Below are 17,899 nucleotides of genomic sequence, written 5' to 3'. Positions count from 1 at the left end.
TATCACTGAACATATACACTATTTGGTCATATTTGTAAAACAAAGGAAAGAACATTAAGACAAAAAATAAAACTATAGTTTCGTTTTTGTTTTGTCTTTATAGTTTCGAAATTCGTTGTATCGAGAAAGGATCAACATCTCTCCCTCGGTAAATTTGAAGTGAATGGGGCGTGTTTCAGAACACGTCTGGAATAGACCAAACTAATTAATAGGGAGGGGGAACAATACATTTGCATGCACACAAACACACGCTCTTTGTCGGCGGCGCCCGTGCGTTTAACGCACTCATCCATCTGCGTACAAAAGAGATGCAATATTATGGTTTCCGTCATTTTTAAAATATATTTGCGTACTGACTGGGTCGGCCCACCTTGGCCAGCGGCCCACCTTGGCCAGCGGCCCACCGGGAGAACTCCCGGTGCTCCAGATGGCCAGTCCGCCACTGCCCACAACTTCCACCTGAAGCTGGCAGTACTAGTCATGATTGACTGAAACCTACTTGCTCTGAAAATGTCAGTGTATGTGCATTACTGGATGCTGTGTATCGACCTTTATTTCTAAATTACACTGAACTTTCTCCTTTTAGTGGGAAAATGTAACATTTGGTTTTCATGACAGCAGGACTGAAAGCAACATGTCTGATCAATTTAATACTACTTATGGTTAAATATATTCACATCTTGCCTGGCCAATGAAATGAAGTTATGCATGGTGCTATAGATAGTATACAGAAGAAAGCAATTCAAGTATATTATATGTAGACCCTTTATTTGTGTGACCAGGTAGACCAGTTTCTTGCAGACTTAAAAGAACAAGTCCTGTTAACAGAACTCATCTTGACTTGTAGCTATCCAAGTCAAAGCAGACGAAGAACCAGTCGAGAGATTATTTGGAAGTGTTGACACTTTATTAATAACAGAACACGGTGAATATTTATTCAACATCTGGATCTGCGACAGTGGTTTGGTCACTCACTGACGTAGATGCCATCCATGAACTTCCTGATGTCCTTTTTGACCTTGGTGGCCTGCTGGATCAAGTCCGCTGAAAAGACAAGCAGATCACATGAGAAAGGTACATGGGTTTACTGAAAAGTTTGCATTACCACAACATGCTACATTCATCTGCCTGAGTGAGGAGTATGATTAACATTTCTTCAGAAAACAATCCAAATAACTAAGATTTAACAATGTTGATTTTAGATGCATGCTGTGGTTAATGTTAAATACAGAACCAAATACAGCCAAAAACACAAACAGACCTGTCGTCAATATAAACATATTGTGCTGTTTTAAACAACCATGGTACAAATTAAATAACTACAAACCAACAAATTCTCACTTAAAGAGATTAGATGTGAAAACTGTTCACTTAAATGTCATTGCATATATCTGCCATGGTGTGAAACGTCTTATTTATTTAGACATCCAGAAGCAACTAACGAGCTAGATCTCAAAATGTGTTAGCACATTTAGTCAGGCTCTCAGTTAAGACCTGTAAACTTCCGATTACAAATTCATGATTAATGCATGACAACTGGTAGATTAAACAATTGGTCTCTTGACTAATGAAAACTGTGTCATTTTCAAGAAAGAAATAGCCTGTCTAGTTTTTCAAAGATGACAATTTGATGCTTTTCTTTGACATAAACTGATTTCTTTTTTGTAATTTTTGTAAAACATATTTGGCTCTGGGAAATTATATATACCATATTATACCATTTTTCCCCCCAAAACCATATCTCCCAGCCATTTTTTTTGAACAATCAAAGCAACACAAAAAGCATGATTTTACACACCTCTGGAACAGAACAGTTAAAGACGTATGAATAACATGCAAAAACCATTGTCTAACCTCTATAAATGCAGATGCAACTTTTACTGATCTGACTCCACTACTGTTCCCTTCTCAGACACGTAAATGCCGTCCAAGAACTTTCTGATATCCTTATTTTTGACTGTGGTTGCCTGCTGGATGAGAGCCGCTGGAAGAGAGACAAGGTGGGGTGAGAAGCAGCACATCACGTCACACAAAGATCCAAAAAAATTAAGAGGAGGGTGGAGAGGACAGAGGGAGAGATACAGTACAATCAGGAAGTCCTAGGTGACAGTTTTGTTTTGGCGCTGTAACAACATTCTCATTCAGGCACCTAAAAAGCTGAGGTGCAGTTTTAATTTGAATTTCAACACACTGGGGTCCAAGCCAAAGCCAAAAAGAAAAACAAAAAGCTTACTATCCCCCTTACTAACAATACTGTACACCTGTGGAAATGGGTATAGGTTCACATCAAAATCTCTAGCACTGTCTCTACACAGGTGGTGAAGTGTGAGTCAGCACATCGGCAGCAGCTCTGGTGTTCCATGTTTTTACACAGAATTGAGTTGCCTGGGATTTCGATGTTCTCAAGGTCCAGTACACAATCACAGTGGCTGTACATTCAAAACGCTGAAAAGCATACAGAGTAAAAATATGCTGCTGTCTATAGTTTAAGTAAAATGCCAGCCATTAGGCTGCCTGTGTAGACAGCTGGATTAATTATAATAGCAGCACAGACAGTGTGTTCAGACAACAGACAATTGAAAAATGTGCTTGAAACACCTGTTGTCAGAGTAAGGCCCAAGAACAGATCTTACAAGTAGGTGAGAGCCAAAACTGAGGAACAGTGATGATGTTTTTGTACAGTATGTTCTGACTGTAGAGAAAAGTCAAAGAACATACTGAAAGTTTCTACATCAGAACATGTTTCATGTTTTTCATTGATAACATGAAACACAATTAACTGCCTAATTGGTGATGAGTATAACTTTATAACGTAGCCATATATAGTAGAAAAGTGAACAATCTGTTAGGTCAGGGGAATTTTCACCCACTCTGGAGAACAGAAATGGGGTTGGCAGCAGGATTAAGAAGGGTCACCTGCTTCACCACAGGACTGATTTGCAAAACCTGCAGCTTGGAGTGTCACAGAAATGTTAACGCCTAGTTTTAGGAGAGGTAGCAGCTGTAACTGCACTGTACAGCTGCAAATATTGAGGAGGACATCATAAGCGGTAGCATTACAGTACTTCAGGTTCCAATGTGTCCAGGTAGAACAAATGTAGAGAAGAACGCAAACAGACATACCCGAGTTTGACACAAGCTCAATGTCGTTACCCTCCAGCACCAGCTCATCCTTCTGGGCAGCGGAGACTGAACACATCACACCTGGGAAACAGGGAGGAGATATCACCACATAAGACCAGACAGCCTGCATCGGTACATCTGACAAGCCAAGCTTCACAATGTCATTCATTGGCTCACACAGGTGGTGATGGATCTACTGCACAAACTGAGAAAGGTATGGGGTTGGGCATTCTGCTGAACAGAACGGTAGCAAATGATCATAATCCCCACACTCACCAGGCCTCATACGCACACGGCGGATGTACTTCTCTCCCAGGAAGTTCCTGATCTCCACCAGAGTTCCAGTCTCCTGAATGACTACGTTGATGGGGAAATGGGCATACACAGAACGCATTTTGTACCGGAAACCCTGTGGTCATAAGCAGAGGAGACAAACTTGACTGCCAAAGCAAACAATACATTGTTTTTCAACAACAGTTATGTGACTATACATACACATAATAGAAATTTAAAAAAAAAATAAAATAAAAAAATCCTTCCATAGAGGCTGGGAAGCAATTTGACAGACATTTTGCCGAAGTGAAGTCTCACCAAAGTGACTCCCTTGATCATGTTCTGAACGTGGCTGCAGATGGTCCGGACAGTGGCCAGCTCCTTCCTGTTGCCCCACCATTTTTCTACTCGAAGCTGAGAGACAACAGAGCAACTCATGACTTTCATGAAACTGTACAAGTGTTCATAAAATTAACCTGTAAATTAATAAAAACTAATATTCACTTATTCACCATTTGTCATTGTTAGATAATTGACCTAACAGTCATACAGAGAGAACTCTACTGATTTTAGCCTGTAACAGCTAAAACTTTGACAAAATTAATCAGACAATATTGAATATAGAATAAATTTAAGTTATAGCTCCCAACATCATCCCTAAGAACACCATAACACCATTTAACAGTCCATTACAACAGATAAGAATTGAGAACATTCTGTTTTTACATTTAAGACAAGAAAATTTGTCTTCAGAAGTCATCTGCCTTAGCTTTTAAGTAAAGGCACAGGAATGCCACAGACCTTCTACTAAACCTACTCATACTAGTACAAATATTACAATGTAGCTGTATATTGGTGAAAATAGTTGTGTGTTTATAGGATTATTCCTATTAGAAAGAAATACATTGCACTGTACATCATTTTATGAAAAAGCAATGGTACTCCTTACCTTCTTCTGTTTCTTGCCCAGCAGACTGAGCTCCAGGTTGATGTGGTTGAAGTCCCTGTGGAGTTGACCACGGGGCCCCTTGACCACCACTGTCCGCCCCTTCAACCTCACCACCACTGCAGCACCACAACCACAGAGCCAGGAACAAACGAGTGAGAAAACGTGTAAGCAGCAAGACTCCACACAGGTTATGGGCTAATAACACCAGCTCAACATGGCCTTAATCGTTAGTCTACTAAGATCACCAGTTTCTTACCATCGTTGGGGATGTCCACAGTCTGACTGCTGAGAATGGTCTTCATTCTGTGAACAGAAAGTGTGTGATTCATTACCTTCAGCTAAAACTTGACCAGCAAATTGAGGTTGAAGGGACACCGGCTGTCCTCCATTTGTAAAAAGAAAGAGTTAAAAATGTTCCAAATAATTGTGGGCTTAAGTAACACCTGAATCCATCTGAACTTTATCTTTAAAACCGACATTATTCAACCCGATGAGGCTCTTGGGACAGAAAGAGCTACGTCAGGCCTCTGACACTCAACGCCATCAGCGCGGAAAACAATTAATATTCCCCGACAAACGTAAAGTGACGCCAAAATACACATCATGCAGTCAATCATAAAGCTACGCGCAAATGACACTGCGAAAGTAAAGCAAAAACATGTTTAATTGACACAGATGGAAACAGATGAAACCCGACGAGTATTTTCTCGGCTATTCTCACCTCGCCGGTTGCAGAGGAAAGGAGGAAGGAAGGACGTCACGACGCTGTTGTAGAGGACGTACGCAGCCCTGACCAATCGATGACACAACTTTAGAAGAAAATTGGATCAATACCACCCATGACAACAAAGTAGTACCACATTTTAGCTGTGAAATTGGGAGTAAACACCGTCCGACATGAAGAGGTTATTTTATTTTGTAGCTACATCTCTTTCTATTGAGCCCAGGGGTTGTAGCCAAAAATGTGATCTGTGAGGCGTTTGGTTCTATGGTTGTGGTGCTGCGTTAAGAGAGACATCCATAATAGTGATGGGCAAGTGAAGCCTCATGAAGCACTGAGGCTTTCCTAACAATTGTGCCGAAAAAGATTCAAAGCTTCGAGACTTCAGTGACATCTGGTGGACAACTGAAGCCATAGCAACCTCTAAAGAGCACGACTGATGCACTGTTTCAATCCCATGACAGCAATAAAAGTTCAGACCTCTTGAGATCAAAATGATCCCAAACTTTAGAACGTCGCTTATTGGTGGGACTCGCCATGAAACTTGCCAAATCCTGAAGCAGAATGATGCATCTTATATAGCTGGTATGGCACCAAACCACTCAAATCTGTCAAACCTTTCAAGCTGTCATTGGCTCAGAATGCATTGAAACGCCATGAGCCAATGACACACACTGAAAGACTATGAGCCAATGAAAAGCTTTGAAACATTTTGAAGCAATGAAGCGCGAAGCGAAACAGCGATGAGTCATCAGTCACGTGACACTGGTGTTTTGATACATGCTCCGACACAGCGTTTCGAATCACTCCGCTTCAGGAAGAGTGACCCAAGCGCCAAAGCCTCGGTACCATCTATCTATCTCTGCATTGTCTCTGTCTATGCATTGTGACAACCATTATCTAATGCATGTCATTGTATTAAAATCACAATATGATGTCACACAAAGCAGTATCGTGGACAGTGAAAAATGGTAGGCTTTTCAGCGCTTCACCATAAGAACAGTAGGCCTATTTGCCGGTTGGAATATACACCCACCAAAGGTTATCCGGTTAGAGACAATAAGTGAAAAGGCAGGTCAGAGGAATAATCCAGGATCACCATTCAGTTGGCTCGGTTTCTTTGTCTATTCTGATAAATTGTGGTTTTTGGACAATAAAGGAGAGGCTTCTACCAGCACATCACCTGCCCCACCAGGGGCGAAAGGACACTAGATCACTGTTACACCACAGTCAAAGACGGCTACAAGGCGCAATCTCGTCCCCCGTTTGGGAAATCCGACTATGCCGCCATTTTCCTCATGCTGAAATATAAACAAAGGCTTAAACAGGAAGCCCCGGCTCAGAGGGAAGTCGCGCGCTGGACGGACCAATCGGTGGCCGCCTTACAGGACGCACTGGATGACGCAGACTGGGACATGTTCTGGCACAGCTCCGATGACGTCAACGTGTTTACAGAAGCGGTTGTGGGATTCATCGGGAAATTAGCAGATGATACCGTGGAAAAAACACTCATCAGAACGATTCCCAATCAGAAGCCGTGGGTGGATAAAACTATCCGTGACGCTCTGAGATCTTGCACCGCCGCCTACAACATGGGACTTGCGTTGGGTGACATGGACTTGTACAAGGCTGCGTCATACAACGTTCGGAAAGCGGTGAAGGAGGCCTTCACAGGAGCCTGTGGCAGGGACTAAGAACAATAACGGATTATAAAGCACCAACATCCGGTATGACGAACGCGGACATGACTCTGGCAGACGAGCTGAACACATTCTACACTCGCTTTGACGCTGCAGCTAATAACGCTAGCAAAGCTAACAGAACTAATGGCTGCAGACAGGAGGAGAATTCCATCACCGGAAACGCGTTCATCATCTCCGAGCACGATGTGTGTAATCCCCACATGCTTTAAAGAATCCATCATTGTTCCTGTCCCAAAGAAACCACATCCTGTAAGCCTCTGTGATTATCATCCTGTAACCCTTACCTCAGTAGTGATGAAGTGCTTTGAGGGGCTGGTCAGAGACTTCATCACTTCATCACTACCTGACACACTGGACCCATTACAGTTTGCCTACCGCACAAACATGTCAACAGATGATGCCATTGCTCATCTCCTTCACACACCTGGACACCAGAAAGGGGAATTATGTTAAAATGTTGTTTGTCAACTACAGTTCAGCATTTAATACTATGATTCCCTCCATATTCACCATCAAGCTGGAGCACCTGGGACTCAGTCCGTCTCTGTGTCAGTGGATCTCCATTTTCCTAACTGGCAGACCACAGGCAGTCCATCCATCCATCCATCCATCCATCCATCTTCTACCGCTTATCCGGGGCCGGGTCGCAGGGGCAGTAGCCGAATCAGGGATACCCAGACTTCCTTCTCCCTGGACACTTCCTCCAGCTCTTCCGGGGGGACACCGAGGCGTTCCCAGGCCAGCCGGGAGACATAGTCCCTCCAGCGTGTCCTGGGTCGATGCCCCGATCCGTCTGTCAATCTCACGTTCCGTCCTTCCCTCACTCGTGAACAAGACCCTGAGATACTTAAACTCCTCCACTTGCGGCAGGATCTCTCCCCCTGGCCTGGAGATGGGAAACCACCTTTTTCCGGTTGAGTACCATGGCCTCGGACTTGGAGGTGCTGATTCTCATCCCAGCCGCTTCACACTCGGTTGCAAACCGCCCCAACGCACGCTGGAGATCCTGGCTCGATGGAGCCAACAGGACAACATCATCTGCAAAAAGCAGAGATGAAATCCTGTGGTCCCCGAACTGGACTCCCTCCGGCCCCTGGCTGCGCCTAGAAATTCTGTACACAAAAGTAATGAACAGAACTGGTGACAAAGGGCAGCCCTGCCGGAGTCCAACGTGCACTGGGAACAGGTCTGAATTACTACCGGCAATGCGAACCAAGCTCCTGCTCCGTTTGTACAGGGCCCCGGACCTTGGAAACCGCATTGTTCCTCCTGGATCCGAGGTTCGACCACTGGCCGGATCCTCCTCTCCAGCACCCTGGCATAGACCTTCCCTGGGAGGCTGAGAAGTGTGAACCCTCTGTAGTTGGAACACACCCTCCGGTCCCCTTTCTTAAAAAGAGAAATCACCACCCTGGTCTGCCAATCCAGGGGTACTGTCCCCGAACGCCACGCGATGTTGCACAGGCGTGTCAGCCATGACAGCCCAACAACATCCAGAGACTTGAGGTACTCGGGATGGATCTCATCCACCCCCGGTGCTTTGCCACTGAGAAGCTGCCGAACTACCTCAGTGACTTCGGCTTGGGTGATGGATGGATCAGCCTCCGAATCCCCTGCCCCTGCTTCCCTTATGGAAGACGTGTTGACGGGATTGAGGAGATCCTCGAAGTATTCCTTCCACCGTTAGGCAATATCCCCAGTCGAGGTCAGCAGCTCACCACTTCCACTGTAAACAGTGTTGGTAGAGCACTGTTTCCCCCTCCTGAGGCGCCGCACGGTTTGCCAGAATTTCTTCGGGGCCGACAGGTAGTCCTTCTCCATGGCCTCACCGAACTCCTCCCATACCCGAGTTTTGCCTCCATCATCCTACATCATACCTGTCAGCTGCTTCTGAAGTCCCACAAGCCAACCAAGCTCAGTAGGACTCCTTCTTCAGCTTGACGGCATCCCTTACCTCCGGTGTCCACCACCGGGTTCGGGGATTGCCGCCACGACAGGCACCCGAAACCTTATGGCCACAGCTCCTAGCCGTCGCGTCGACAATGGAGGTGGAAAACATGGTCCATTCGGACTCAATGTCCCCAGCCTCCCCCGGGATCTGGTAGAAGCTCTCTCGGAGGTGTGAGTTAAAGACCCCTCTGACAGTGGGTTCGGCCAAACATTCCCAACAGACCCTCACAGTACGTTTGGGCCTGCCAAGTCTGTCCCGCTTCCTCCTCCGCCAGCGGATCCAACTCACCACCAGGTGGTGATCAGTTGACAGCTCTGCCCCCCTCTTCACCCGAGTGTCCAAGACATACGGCCGAAGGTCAGATGACACGACTACAAAGTCGATCATTGACCTCCGGCCTAGGGTGTCCTGGTGCCATGTGCACTGATGGACACCCTTATGCTTGAACATGGTGTTCGTTATGGACAAACTGTGACTAGCACAGAAGTCCAACAACAGAACACCACTCGGGTTTGTATCGGGCAGGCCGTTCCTCCCAATCACGCCCCTCCAGGTTTCACTGACGCTCCCCACGTGAGCGTTGAAGTCCCCCAACAGAATTATTGAGTCCCCGGTAGGAGCACCTTTCAGCACCCCCCCGAGAGACTCCAAAAAGGCCGGGTACTCTGCACTGTTGTTCGGCCCATAGGCCGAAACAACAGTGAGAGACCTATCCCCGACCCGAAGGCGCAGGGAAACGACCCTTTCACTCTGGGGGGAAAACTCCAACAAACACGTTGCGGCTGAGCTGGGGAGCTATGAGCAAGCCCACACCAGCTCGCCGCCTCTCACCGCGAGCAACTCCAGAGTAGAAGAGAGTCCAGCCCCTCTCAAGGAGCTGGGTTCCAGAGCCCAGGCTGTGCGTGGAGGTGAGCCCGACTATCTCTAGTCGGTACTGCTCGACCTCCCGCACAAGCTCAAGCTCCTTCCCCCCCAGTGAGGTGACATTCCATGTCCCTAGAGCCAGTTTCAGCATCCAGGGATTGGGTCGCTGAGGTCCCCGTCCTCGACCACTGCCCGATCCACTATGCACCAGCCCCTTATGGATCCTCCTGCGGGTGGTGGGTCCACAGAAGGGCAGCCCCACATCACTCTTTCGGGCTTTGCCCGGGCTGGGCCCCATGGGGGGAGACCCGGCCACCAGGCGCTCGCCTATGGGCCCAAACCCCAGGCCTGGCTCCAGGGTGGGGCCCCGGCTTTGCCATACCGGGCGACGTCACGGTCCTCGTTTGTCTTTCCATAAGAGGTCACTGAACCGCTCTTAGTCTGGTCCGTCACCCAGGACCTGTTTGCCTTGGGAGACCCTGCCAGGGGCATATAGCCCCAGACAACATAGCTCCTAGGATCATACGGGCACTCAAACCCCTCCACCACGATAAGGTGGCGGTTCAAGGAGGGGACCACATGCAGTACGGATGGGCAAACATGTCTCAGCCTCCCTCACCCTCAGCACCGGATCCCCCCAGGGCTGTATTCTGAGTCCCCTGCTGTACTCACTCTACATGTATGACTGCGTAGCCACTACCAGCTCCACAACCATCATAAAGTTTGCTGACGACACTGTTGTGGTGGGCCTGATCTCTGACAACGATGAGACGGCCTACCTGGACGAGGTTAGACGTCTGGAAAACTGGTGCCAGAGGAACCTCTGGCAACCTCCTCCTCAACGTCAGCAAGACAAAGGAGCTGATAGTGGATTTTAGTACAAAGCAGGATAGAAACTACTGGACTCCATTCATCAATGAGAGCCCAGTAGAGAGAGTGGACAGTTTCAAGTACCTCAGTGTCAATATCGCGCAGGACCTGCTTCGGCCTGTCACACCAACACCGTGGTGAAGAAAGCCCGGCAGCATCTCTACCACCTCAGGTGCCTGAGAGACTTTAGATTGCCCTCCAAGGTGCTCAGGAACTTTTACTCCTGCACCATAGAGAGCATCCTGATGGGAAACATCACGACCTGGTTCGGGAACAGCACCATGCAGGACAGACCAGCTCGAAGAAGCTTCTTCCCGCAGGCTATTCGGTTTCTGAACGAGAACACCACTTAGACCTACCTGCTCTCTCGTACAACACTCTCCCCACTCACACACCACAACACCTGCACATTTGCACATGAGACTGGACATTGCACATTACACTTTTGCACACTCAAGTACATAATACTGGACTCATTGTACATCCACACCTCATCACGTGTTGCGCTGCTGCGCTTCTCTGAATCTCTGTATGAATGAATTGCAGGTAACTGTATCAAGCGTACTACTGGTCTAGTGTAGGTTTTGTCTCTCACCTGAACTTTGGCTGTCCTCACTCTGGCATCAGGCCCAGGTATGATTTCTGATACTTTCCCAACTGGCCAGAGGACTCTAGGCAGTTGTGGGTCCACAATCAGCACTGCAGTCCCAACTTCAATGTTCAGAGTGTCCTGCTGCCACTTGTGACGACTTTGAAGACCAGGGAGGTAGTACTTAAGGTAGTGTTTCCAGAATTGGTCTGCAAGGATCTGACTGTGTCTCCATTGACAGCAACTGATCAATTCAGATTGTGGGTAGACTGTCAGCAGAAATTATGCGTTTGGCCGCCCCATCAGCAAACAGTTCGGGGTAATGGGATCAAGGTCTGCAACAGATGATGTGTATCTCAGCGGCTTTGAATTAAGAATTCCTTCAATCTCAGCCATCACGGTTTGAAGAACCTCATATGTTGTGGATTGCTTTCCAAGAGTGACATTCAGAGCATTCTTTAAAGAACGAATCTCTCTTTCCCAGCAACCTGTGGTAAGTTCGGAGGATTAAAGTGGAATTCAATCTGTTGACTGGCCAGTTGCCTCTGCAAATCTGAAGTCAGAGCTGCAAAGGTTTCCTTTAGCTCTTTTTCACCACCTCTGAAGTTCTTGCCTTGATCAGACAATAGTTCGTGAGGTTTGCTTCGTCTGGCTGTGAAACGCTGTAGCGCCATCAGGAATGAATCAGTATCCAGAGAATGGAGGAGGTGAAGGTACACTGCTCTGGTGGTGAGGCATTTGAAGATTATCCCCCATTTTTTCTCATTGCGTCTGCCACTCTTAACAATGGACCAAAGCAGTCAACCCCAGTTGAGTAAAAGGCAGGTTTGAAAAGGCGTGGTCTTGTGGGGGGGGGGTCTGCCATTTTTGGAATTTCTGGTTTTGTTCTCCATGTTTGACACTGAACACACCTTCTCTGAGAACGTCCCACAGGCCTTGAACTATTATTTTGGCCCGAGTGGTGTATGGGATGAGATAACCGAAAGGGTCATACTGTCTCGCCAGAATTCTGTAGATATTACGTAAAGTAACTGTCTCACCATTGTCTTTGTCATGAAACTTATAGGTGATTGCGTCAGTCTCAGGATTCCAAAGTAGGTCCAGAGTAGATTCCTGCACTTCAGTTTGACCTTGAGAAATCCAGCGTTCTGCACTGTCCAATATGGCATCATGAGGTAAGTGCCTGATCGTTGAGGGTGCATTCCTGGACCACTGCCTCAGTTCAAACCCACCTTCCGTTACCAGGCTCCTGCTTCTGTCAACAAACCGCTTCGCTGCCTCTGTAGAACTGAAGCTCTGCAAACAGTTGTCGACATAGAAAGATTTCAGAATTGAGTCTTGGATTTTGTTGCCAGGATGGCAATGATCATGGACGTGCTTCTGAAGTGCAAAGACTGCACAGCATGGACTGCAGGTAGTTCCGAAGGGGAGAACTTGCCATTCGTACACGGCGGGTTGTGCCTGGAATTTCGGGTCTCGGCTGCAGATGGTCCGGACAGTGGCCAGCTCCTTCCTCTTTCCCCACCATTTTTCTACTCGAAGCTGAGAGACAACAGAGCAACTCATGACTTTCGTGAAACTGTACAAGTGTTGATAAAATTAACCTGTAAATTAATAAAAACTAATATTGACTTATTCACCATTTGTCGTTGTTAGATAATTGACCTAACAGTCATGCGGAGAGAACTCTACTGATTTTAGCCTGTAACAGCTAAAACTTTGACAAAATTAATCAGACAATATTGAATATAGAATAAATTTAAGTTATAGCTCCCAACATCATCCCTAAGAACACCATTTAACAGTCCATTACAACAGATAAGAATTGAGAACATTCTGTTTTTGCATTTAATTACTTTTTACATTTAAGACAAATTTGTCTTCAGAAGTCATCTGCCTTAGAAGCTTTTAAGTAAAGGCACAGGAATGCCACATACTTTCTACAAAAACTACTCATACTAGTACAAATATTACAATGTAGCTGTATATTGGTGAAAATAGTTGTGTGTTTATAGGATTATTCCTATTAGAAAGAAATACATTGCACTGTACATCATTTTACGAAAAAGCAATGGTACTCCTTACCTTCTTCTGTTTCTTGCCCAGCAGACTGAGCTCCAGGTTGCTTGATGCGTGGTTTTATGTTTAAACGGGTTTCCGACTAGACTGGGTTCAGTAAAGACTGAATATGGTTGACTTCAATGTAAGTTGTAGCATGAGCCACAATGTGCAACCTTAACTAGCATTAGTGCTATGGCTAATGAAACGCTATGTTACGCAGGGACACCGGCTGTCCTCCATTTGTAAAAAGAAAGAGTTAAAAATGTTCCAAATAATTGTGGGCTTAAGTAACACCTGAATCCATCTGAACTTTATCTTTAAAACCGACATTATTCAACCCGATGAGGCTCTTGGGACAGAAAGAGCTACAATGTCAGGCCTCTGACACTGAGCGACATCAGGGCGGAAAACAATTAATATTCCCCGACAAACGTAAAGTGACGCCAAAATACACATCATGCAGTCAATCATAAAGCTACGCGCAAATGACACTGCGAAAGTAAAGCAAAAACATGTTTAATTGACACAGATGGAAACAGATGAAACCCGAGGAATATTTTCTCGGCTATTCTCACCTCGCCGGTAGCAGAGGAAAGGAGGAAGGAAGGACGTCACGACACTGTTGTAGAGGACGTACGCAGCCCTGACCAATCGATGACACATGACATAACAAATAAAAATTTGAATTTGAATTTGAATACTAGTGCGGGTGAACAAGTCACAGTCAAATGGGCTCCGCCCGGTGCAGGTTGTAACCTGACACCTCATCACCTGTTGCACTGCTGCGCCCTAACAGTCATGCGGAGAGAACTCTACTGATTTTAGCCTGTAACAGCTAAAACTTTGACAAAATTAATCAGGCAATATTGAATATAGAATAAATTTAAGTTATAGCTCCCAACATCATCCCTAAGAACACCATTTAACAGTCCATTACAACAGATAAGAATTGAGAACATTCTGTTTTTGCATTTAATTACTTTTTACATTTAAGACAAATTTGTCGTCAGAAGTCATCTGCCTTAGAAGCTTTTAAGTAAAGGCACAAGAATGCCACATAGACTTTCTACAAAAACTACTCATACTAGTACAAATATTACAATGTAGCTGTATATTGGTGAAAATAGTTGTGTTTATAGGATTATTCCTATTAGAAAGAAATACATTGCACTGTACATCATTTTACGAAAAAGCAATGGTACTCCTTACCTTCTTCTGTTTCTTGCCCAGCAGACTGAGCTCCAGGTTGCTTGATGCGTGGTTTTATGTTTAAACGGGTTTCCGACTAGACTGGGTTCAGTAAAGACTCTGAATATGGTTGACTTCAATGTAAGTTGTAGCATGAGCCACAATGTGCAACCTTAACTAGCATTAGTGCTACGGCTAATGAAACGCTACGTTACGCAGGGACACCGGCTGTCCTCCATTTGTAAAAAGAAAGAGTTAAAAATGTTCCAAATAATTGTGGGCTTAAGTAACACCTGAATCCATCTGAACTTTATCTTTAAAACCGACATTATTCAACCCGATGAGGCTCTTGGGACAGAAAGAGCTACAATGTCAGACCTCTGACACTGAGCGACATCAGGGCGGAAAACAATTAATATTCCCCGATAAACGTAAAGTGACGCCAAAATACACATCATGCAGTCAATCATAAAGCTACGCGCAAATGACACTGCGAAAGTAAAGCAAAAACATGTTTAATTGACACAGATGGAAACAGATGAAACCCGAGGAATAGTATCTCGGCTATTCTCACCTCGCCGGTAGCAGAGGAAAGGAGGAAGGAAGGACGTCACGACGCTGTTGTAGAGGACGTACGCAGCCCTGACCAATCGATGACACATGACATAACAAATAAAAATTTGAATTTGAATTTGAATACTAGTGCGGGTGAACAAGTCACAGTCAAATGGGCTCCGCCCGGTGCAGGTTGTAACCTGACACCTCATCACCTGTTGCACTGCTGTGCCCTAACAGTCATGCGGAGAGAACTCTACTGATTTTAGCCTGTAACAGCTAAAACTTTGACAAAATTAATCAGGCAATATTGAATATAGAATAAATTTAAGTTATAGCTCCCAACATCATCCCTAAGAACACCATTTAACAGTCCATTACAACAGATAAGAATTGAGAACATTCTGTTTTTGCATTTAATTACTTTTTACATTTAAGACAAATTTGTCTTCAGAAGTCATCTGCCTTAGAAGCTTTTAAGTAAAGGCACAAGAATGCCACATAGACTTTCTACAAAAACTACTCATACTAGTACAAATATTACAATGTAGCTGTATATTGGTGAAAATAGTTGTGTTTATAGGATTATTCCTATTAGAAAGAAATACATTGCACTGTACATCATTTTACGAAAAAGCAATGGTACTCCTTACCTTCTTCTGTTTCTTGCCCAGCAGACTGAGCTCCAGGTTGCTTGATGCGTGGTTTTATGTTTAAACGGGTTTCCGACTAGACTGGGTTCAGTAAAGACTCTGAATATGGTTGACTTCAATGTAAGTTGTAGCATGAGCCACAATGTGCAACCTTAACTAGCATTAGTGCTACGGCTAATGAAACGCTACGTTACGCAGGGACACCGGCTGTCCTCCATTTGTAAAAAGAAAGAGTTAAAAATGTTCCAAATAATTGTGGGCTTAAGTAACACCTGAATCCATCTGAACTTTATCTTTAAAACCGACATTATTCAACCCGATGAGGCTCTTGGGACAGAAAGAGCTACAATGTCAGACCTCTGACACTGAGCGACATCAGGGCGGAAAACAATTAATATTCCCCGATAAACGTAAAGTGACGCCAAAATACACATCATGCAGTCAATCATAAAGCTACGCGCAAATGACACTGCGAAAGTAAAGCAAAAACATGTTTAATTGACACAGATGGAAACAGATGAAACCCGAGGAATATTATCTCGGCTATTCTCACCTCGCCGGTAGCAGAGGAAAGGAGGAAGGAAGGACGTCACGACGCTGTTGTAGAGGACGTACGCAGCCCTGACCAATCGATGACACATGACATAACAAATAAAAATTTGAATTTGAATTTGAATACTAGTGCGGGTGAACAAGTCACAGTCAAATGGGCTCCGCCCGGTGCAGGTTGTAACCTGACACCTCATCACCTGTTGCACTGCTGTGCCCTAACAGTCATGCAGAGAGAACTCTACTGATTTTAGCCTGTAACAGCTAAAACTTTGACAAAATTAATCAGGCAATATTGAATATAGAATAAATTTAAGTTATAGCTCCCAACATCATCCCTAAGAACACCATTTAACAGTCCATTACAACAGATAAGAATTGAGAACATTCTGTTTTTGCATTTAATTACTTTTTACATTTAAGACAAATTTGTCTTCAGAAGTCATCTGCCTTAGAAGCTTTTAAGTAAAGGCACAAGAATGCCACATAGACTTTCTACAAAAACTACTCATACTAGTACAAATATTACAATGTAGCTGTATATTGGTGAAAATAGTTGTGTTTATAGGATTATTCCTATTAGAAAGAAATACATTGCACTGTACATCATTTTACGAAAAAGCAATGGTACTCCTTACCTTCTTCTGTTTCTTGCCCAGCAGACTGAGCTCCAGGTTGCTTGATGCGTGGTTTTATGTTTAAACGGGTTTCCGACTAGACTGGGTTCAGTAAAGACTCTGAATATGGTTGACTTCAATGTAAGTTGTAGCATGAGCCACAATGTGCAACCTTAACTAGCATTAGTGCTACGGCTAATGAAACGCTACGTTACGCAGGGACACCGGCTGTCCTCCATTTGTAAAAAGAAAGAGTTAAAAATGTTCCAAATAATTGTGGGCTTAAGTAACACCTGAATCCATCTGAACTTTATCTTTAAAACCGACATTATTCAACCCGATGAGGCTCTTGGGACAGAAAGAGCTACAATGTCAGACCTCTGACACTGAGCGACATCAGGGCGGAAAACAATTAATATTCCCCGATAAACGTAAAGTGACGCCAAAATACACATCATGCAGTCAATCATAAAGCTACGCGCAAATGACACTGCGAAAGTAAAGCAAAAACATTTTTAATTGACACAGATGGAAACAGATGAAACCCGAGGAATATTATCTCGGCTATTCTCACCTCGCCGGTAGCAGAGGAAAGGAGGAAGGAAGGACGTCACGACGCTGTTGTAGAGGACGTACGCAGCCCTGACCAATCGATGACACATGACATAACAAATAAAAATTTGAATTTGAATTTGAATACTAGTGCGGGTGAACAAGTCACAGTCAAATGGGCTCCGCCCGGTGCAGGTTGTAACCTGACACCTCATCACCTGTTGCACTGCTGTGCCCTAACAGTCATGCGGAGAGAACTCTACTGATTTTAGCCTGTAACAGCTAAAACTTTGACAAAATTAATCAGACAATATTGAATATAGAATAAATTTAAGTTATAGCTCCCAACATCATCCCTAAGAACACCATTTAACAGTCCATTACAACAGATAAGAATTGAGAACATTCTGTTTTTGCATTTAATTACTTTTTACATTTAAGACAAATTTGTCTTCAGAAGTCATCTGCCTTAGAAGCTTTTAAGTAAAGGCACAAGAATGCCACATAGACTTTCTACAAAAACTACTCATACTAGTACAAATATTACAATGTAGCTGTATATTGGTGAAAATAGTTGTGTTTATAGGATTATTCCTATTAGAAAGAAATACATTGCACTGTACATCATTTTATGAAAAAGCAATGGTACTCCTTACCTTCTTCTGTTTCTTGCCCAGCAGA

At 44.6% G+C, this 17,899-nt stretch overlaps 1 protein-coding gene across 2 annotated transcripts; it reads right to left on the bottom strand.

The window, feature by feature from the left end:
* Nucleotides 1–888: 888 nt before the first annotated feature.
* On the bottom strand, nt 889–17,260 carry rpl9 (ribosomal protein L9). 2 transcript variants are annotated; one of them, XM_026304244.1, is made up of 8 exons: nt 17,241–17,260; nt 4,602–4,648; nt 4,346–4,461; nt 3,715–3,810; nt 3,400–3,532; nt 3,124–3,204; nt 1,855–1,984; nt 889–1,044 (listed from the first exon to the last, which is right to left on the bottom strand). In XM_026304244.1, the coding sequence occupies exons 2-7, from the start codon at nt 4,645–4,647 to the stop codon at nt 1,878–1,880; spliced, it is 579 nt and encodes a 192-aa protein (XP_026160029.1). In that variant the 5' UTR covers nt 4,648; nt 17,241–17,260; the 3' UTR covers nt 889–1,044; nt 1,855–1,877. The 2 variants fall into 2 exon arrangements, with proteins under 2 accessions (XP_026160029.1, XP_026160028.1); XM_026304243.1 differs by lacking the exon at nt 17,241–17,260 and adding an exon at nt 5,067–5,132.
* Between the last annotated feature and the right edge of the window lie 639 nt (nt 17,261–17,899).

The sequence above is a fragment of the Mastacembelus armatus genome, chromosome 1 (genome assembly GCF_900324485.2).
Source record: "Mastacembelus armatus chromosome 1, fMasArm1.2, whole genome shotgun sequence".
Classification (NCBI taxonomy): domain Eukaryota; kingdom Metazoa; phylum Chordata; class Actinopteri; order Synbranchiformes; family Mastacembelidae; genus Mastacembelus; species Mastacembelus armatus.
The sequence above is the reverse complement of the archived record's forward strand: the minus strand, read 5'-3'. Positions and strand labels throughout refer to the sequence as shown.